This window comes from Eretmochelys imbricata, chromosome 1, assembly GCF_965152235.1.
Source record: "Eretmochelys imbricata isolate rEreImb1 chromosome 1, rEreImb1.hap1, whole genome shotgun sequence".
Taxonomy (NCBI): Eukaryota; Metazoa; Chordata; order Testudines; family Cheloniidae; genus Eretmochelys; species Eretmochelys imbricata.
Genome location: NC_135572.1, coordinates 167678507 through 167684975, shown reverse-complemented (window position 1 = coordinate 167684975; position 6469 = coordinate 167678507). Strand labels below are relative to the sequence as shown.

The 6469-nt window shown below is 39.0% G+C and overlaps 1 protein-coding gene across 1 annotated transcript; it reads right to left on the bottom strand.

The window, feature by feature from the left end:
- Positions 1-443: 443 nt before the first annotated feature.
- On the bottom strand, positions 444-1112 carry LOC144259088 (claudin-8-like). The gene has a single exon (XM_077807268.1). The coding sequence runs from the start codon at positions 1110-1112 to the stop codon at positions 444-446; it is 669 nt and encodes a 222-aa protein (XP_077663394.1).
- Between the last annotated feature and the right edge of the window lie 5357 nt (positions 1113-6469).

Genomic DNA, 6469 nt, shown 5'->3' with positions numbered 1-6469 from the left:
AGGCACCAAAGATGGTGTCGGACAATAGAATGACAATATTCAGACAATAATTACTAAGGACAGTAGACACGGGGGTTCAAAAAGTTAGTTTTATAACATTAAAACAAATTGTCAATATCATATGTCAAAACATACAAAGCAAATATCTTCAAATCAAACTCTAATACATTCTCAAGTGGCATTTTTCTTTCTTTCCCTATCTGCAAATTTTGATGATTACTGATGGACATATTCTTTTCATTGGTTTGTGTGTGTGTGGTGAAATGGACGTTTACTGACACGTACTGACAAAAATCTAGTCCTTCCAAGCCTAATGATAAAAAATAATAATAAAAAATATATAGCTAAATTACAAATGAACCAAACAGTTCCTACTTTAGCCACTTACAATTCAAAATAGGCATTAATGTCCAACAGTACAAATCAAAATGATCACAAAACAGCTAAACGTAAGCGTGCTTGGTTGGGGGTTTCATTTCCACATGCTCAAACTTGTGTGTTCTATGGCAGGAATGTGATGAATACCTCCATGTTCTGGGTTTGTCAGCACACCTATAAAAGCTACAAAATAATGCTCCTCCAATCAGGAGAAATGCTGAGCTCATCCAGCCTAAGTACAGGGCAGCTCCCAAGTCTCGTTTCAATCCTGCATGAACTGCTGGATTATAGAAATCTCCAATGATGTTGCTGGCAGTCCAAGACACAGGTATCAAAATTAGAATCCCAGTAAGGATAAAAATGATCCCAGCTGCCAGCAGAATGTTACTCCTGACTTGCTTGTTATCCCCAACACACACAGTGCACTTCATGCCAATAATGGCTGTCAGAAAGGCAACAACGGAGAGCATCACAGCAAAACACATCAGTCCTCTGGATACTTCTAAAATAGGTGGGAGTACCAGTACGGTGCCATAGAATTTACACTGCATCTTGATGTTGACTTGATAGATGCAATTCATCCATAGTCCTTCCCAAATGTTCTCAAACACCACAATGTTACCTTCAGTGAAAGCAGACACTCTCCACTGAGGCATGGCAGTGATTGCAAAAGTCCCAATCATGCCGATGCCTCCAAGTATTAGGCCTGTGATTTGCAGTGGCCAACAAGCCATATTCCTTCTGAGACAGATGCACCAAAAAATAATCCACAGGAAAGTGTTTCCAAAGCAGGGTTTCTTGGAGATAAAATCGAGAGCAGCAAAGACTTTTTCCTGTAATAGTTTGCTTGTGTGCCAAAGTGACTCTGAAGCAGTTTCCGTTTGTATTTCTGAAGTTCAAATAGGCAGCAGTCCATTGCTGACTGAGTAGAAGGACCTGCTATTTATCTGCTTTGATATTTGAAAGACCTCTGACTAAAGCACTTCACGATCAGGCCCAACAGCTTTCCAGCCAATGAGAGGCTAGATAGGGTGTATCTAGGAATATCATACTTGACTTCACTGCTCCTTAGTGACGTTATTATTAAGTATGTGTCAGGGTTCCCATTATAGAAAGCTAATTACAGAGTTAATTATTCCACAGCAAAACTGCATCTGTGTTGAAACGTAGAACATGAGGTGTCAGCGCAGGACTTAATTTCTGTCATGTAAAATATTCAATAACTCAGATGAGTACAATTATCTCTATGATGAAAGCTAGAATTGCATTTGAGGTGGGGCTTACATGCTTTTTGCTGTTCCCTAGATGAAAAACATCTGATTTTAAAACAAACAAAAAAACCCAAACCCCAAAATAAAAACTAACAGGTACTTACTGTAGTTCTTTAACCATGACTCCTGGTTTTGATCAATGTAAAAGTATAATCATGGAATTAGGTACAGTAGGCTGAAATGCTGTAATCAACATCAAAGCTTTACTTAAACAGATGCATAATTTATAAGGACATCAAAACAAGTAGCTGGCATCATTTCATAGCTTTTTCATTTGAGTCTCAAAGGAAAGGCCACTGACAGGAAATAACCACTCTGTGACTTCCTATTAGCAGGTGAGTGTATTCTGTTACAATAACTTCTTCTAGTGGACACTAGCATGGGAGAAAAGCTCTCCCACAAAATAACGAGGCACTAATTATTCATTCATATTATAGTGCTTGCCTATTCTCTAAGTGGACAACACTGACAGGATGGATTAGTGGATATGGATACCTCCTACAATATATACCTTGGACTTCTCAGAGGACTATGAGCCAGGTCTCCTGAGCTGTAATCTTGCCAGTGGACTAGTTTGTCTTGGGCATGGGGTTTAACCTCTCTTATTCTTTCATTTTCCCATCCCTGACTGGAGTTGATAATATGTAGCTACACTTGGGTCTTGTGGCGATTAATTAGTTTGTGTTAGTTCAGCTCTTTGATATACATGGCCAGATCCTCAGCTGGTTTTAGATTAGTGTATCCACGGAAGGCAGTGGAACTATGCCAATGCACACCACCTAAGGATCTGGCCCATAAAGTGCTGTCTAAAAGCAGTCTGTAATAATTGTTGAGTTGTCAGCTTTATATATGTGTGAACGATCAAATGCATTCCTTGATTTTATATTTATTTCTTAAATTTAGTTACAGCCAAAGGTGTTTATAAAGTATTTAAGGATAAAATCCATAATAAAATGATTTTGTCTTAACTGGCTTATAAGGGAAAAAACTCTCTCAGCCTACCACTTGAACAGACCAAGGAGGGGCTGGAAATAGTGCTTTGTAAAGTGAGCAGAGCATTGAAAACGGGTATTACGTACCTATGTGTTAAGTCTGTAGGGGGCACTGGCCAAATAATTTTGAGTCCAGCAGCAGGAACCACAGGGTGACCTAAAACCTCCTTGATGGAGATACAATGTTTAACACCTGCATACTGCTCTTGAAGTTCTAAGCATTTTTTGAACATACTCTAATTCTCACAACAGGCCTATGAGGTAGATGAGACTTACTGTCCCTATTCTACAGATGTGGAAGGTGAGGCAGGGACATTAAAAAGCCTCAGAGAGAGAGAGAGAGGGGGGTGTCAAAGCTAAGGCTAGAGGTCAGATGTAGGAGCCAGATTGCTGCTTCCCAGTCTTGTACATCGAGCATTAAACGACACCGGTTCTAATTTCAAGCACGATACTACTTTCTCAGAAATGGATTTTCTGAATAGAGGCCTAGATATGGAGCCTGCATTAATAAGCTTGGATCTTGGTTTCTTTACTGCTTCTCTGCTTATACAATAGATCTTTAGATCTTGAGTTTTATTTTATCACCAAAAAAGTAAAAAATTTACAGACTTTGAAATAGAACAATCTTTTTCTTTTTCAAAAATATCAACATTTTTCTTGACAATACCAACACTGGTATTAAAAGGCTATTTCTGGGGGGGGAAATGGTTATTCAAAAAATTTCAGCCAACCTAGTAGATACCCAACTCTATGACTTATCATGCCCAGTGCCCTGATAACATAATATCTACTGGAATTGTCCTAAAGGTAAGTGTTACAATCTTGTGATTTTGGAGGGTCAGCTGTTGAGGTCATGCATAAAACTACACTCTGGTGATCAGAATATGACTTGTGTGGGACATACATTTTTCTCAAGTTTTTCTGGGAGTAATTTATCACATTCCATTTTGTGTAGCCATTACATCCAAAACATGTTAAATATTTGAATGCTTTTTCTAGATTATTACCACCTAAAGAAGATGACATCACACTGTATGTGTTTAAAACAGATGTTACCACACCAATTATACTTACGTACTGTTCAATGATAGGATAATTATTGTTAGCTGAACCTTGTGGGAATGAAAGGAATAAAGGAAAAGCAAAAAGTGGGAGGAGAGAGACTAGGTGTTGTTCAGTGCATGCATACAAATAGCTGAACTGGAACTGAACCATAGATAGCATCCTAAGAGATGTAATAATTAATTACATGAACTCTGTGTGTCTTTTTTTTTCCCCTTCTTCTTCTCTCATTAACACATCAAAAAACAAAAATGCTACCAAAAAATGGTAATGGAAATGGGATTCTCAGAATTCCCAAGGCCAGACCCATTCCGACAGTGGTGGGATGATCCCTTTGTGCCCTGGACAAAATATTCAATACCTTTGAGATCTTTCTAGTCTAATCTATTTTAGGCATTTTATGAGGCACCTGTCACCTTGGTATTTAAGTGTGGAGAGCAAAGGTCCTTGTAAAGGGAGATATGTTAGAAGACATCCCATCTTACTGCTTCAGAACAGAAGACCAAAGGATTCTGGTGATGGTCGGCACAGATAACACTTAAAGGTAGGAAAGTAACTACAATATACATTTTGAGAATATGTTGATTGAACAATTCACATTCTGCTGTTGAAAATAAAATGAGGGAGAACCTGCACGGCAATATTGAGTGGTTTTATGAGAATTAGCAGCAATGTATACAGTCAGACTAGTACTGCATGAAATGATGTGAGACTAATTAACTGAAATTTTCTGTGATAAAATAAGACTGTTTTACTCATAGATCAGAACGTTACAGTACATAATTGCACTGGCTGTGCCAGTCATGTCGTGATGGCACAGGCTAAACAACTAGCACAAAACACTATGGACTTTGTGCTGGTGCTGGAACCTGAAGCAACAGCATTTCACAGCAACGGCAAGCTAGTTTGGCTTTGGCACTGGATCTGTTAGTGCTCCCGTAATCTGTATGAACCTGTTGGACCCAAAGCTGGGTATACTATTTGTGACTAAGTGTGCTTCTGTTTGATCCTGAACCCAGTGCATCCACATTGGTTGGCTACTTGGCCCTATTTGTTCTCTAGAATGAGACACCTAATTGAGTCCTGCTTTATCTGTGGTTTCTCAAAGTGGCAAATATGGGCTCCTTCTTCCATGACCTTACACAGGTTTCCTGTATTTCATGTGATGGTTCACACTGGCAAGCCAGTCTGCTAGTAGCCAACCCTTGTATGTTGAATGGGAACAAAAGAATTAATCAGCATTGGGTACCCTGGAGTCAACAAAGAAACATTTCCATGACATTCCTGGTCCTTTAGTGGTACCAGATAGCAGCACACAGTGTACTGTGCTGGAATCTGAATCTGATATTTTATCATCCATGGCATCTGTCACAAAAACTTTGAAATTGCCTTGATTTTTGCAGACTGTACCACAGAATATAATACTTAACATCTAATATCATTATGGGGAGAAGAAAGATATGGTATCTGAGTCACAACTAATTATTAGTGTTGTGTATAGCTTTCGGAAAGTGAGAGAAAAGTAGAAAAGATTAACCAGAAAATGGAAGGAGGGTGGTCCTGGGGATTTTTATTTGTAGCAGCTTAAATATATCAGAATAGAGGGAGAGGAGTCCTCACTGGTTCTGTTACTTGTATGTTATCGTGGGTGCTGACATCATTTGGTGAAGTGCCATTGCATCGTCTTGTGTGACAGAACATGCCATGGGAATGAGAATGAGGACAAAGGAATACATGTATCTGAAAGGAGTCTGTCCCCCAAAAGGCCCATTGTCATAAGCAAAAGTGTGTGAAAGCTTGCAGGCATACAGAGTCTGAAGTTGTGTAAGGGAACAACTCTTCTGGTCCCAACAACCCTCTTCTCCAGGGATATCTAGGAAGGAAAGGGACAGGGCCATTCTAAGGGGAACTTTGTTGCTCACATTACCTTTTACCTGCTGTGTATAACGTCATAATTCCAAGAAACTACCTTTATCAAGGAATGATTCTATATCACAGACACAAATTGGCTGGCGCAATGAAATTATCCCTATAAGTACTGACTTCCAATCAAGGCACTTACTGAAATATATCTCAGTACAGTAGCTCAAAGAGCTTAAAGGTATTATTATTTAGCCAACTCTTCTTCAATGTTAATTTAAATGATGATGATCTTGTATGTTTAATTTATTTGCACAAGCAACCTTTGGTCATTGAATCACTGAAATGGTGGTCATTTCAGTTGTTGCATGACAAGCATGCTGAAACCACAAGGGAGGCTACAGATCTGAGGGTATTGCAGGAAAATATTCTTCTATATGTCCATCTGATTGAGGAGGAGCATTTAAGAGATGTCTTTAGTTTAGTTTGTTTTAGGTGAGTTATATACCACTGTGCCAGACTAATCTGTTTTGTTTATAAAATGAAAGGGTATCCTAAATCTGTCATCACACAACAAAACATTTTGAGCCAGATTGTTGTGACTGACTTTTGTATAGTCTGTGGGGGGAGGAGGAAGAGGCAAGCAATCTGTGTGTGAGTGTGTGTGTGTGTGTGTTTACACATAAATACACCTCATGCACTGAAAAGCTTGGACAGGTATTGAGCGTAGTCCAGACTGTTTTACAGCTTATCCAGCCCTTTATATACAGGTGATCTTAATAGGTTTGTAGAAAGTTGATAACTTCCCAGTATACATTGGGTAACTTGTTCATATACAGAATTGCAAGGTACCACATGATTGAGACTCGGGTGTACAGTTGTGCCTGTGCATCTATATAAAGAGAT

What these genes read in the sequence shown, in the direction of transcription:
- LOC144259088 (XM_077807268.1), bottom strand. Translation starts at nt 1,112, where the DNA reads ATGGCTTGTTGGCCACTGCAAATCACAGGCCTAATACTTGGAGGCATC.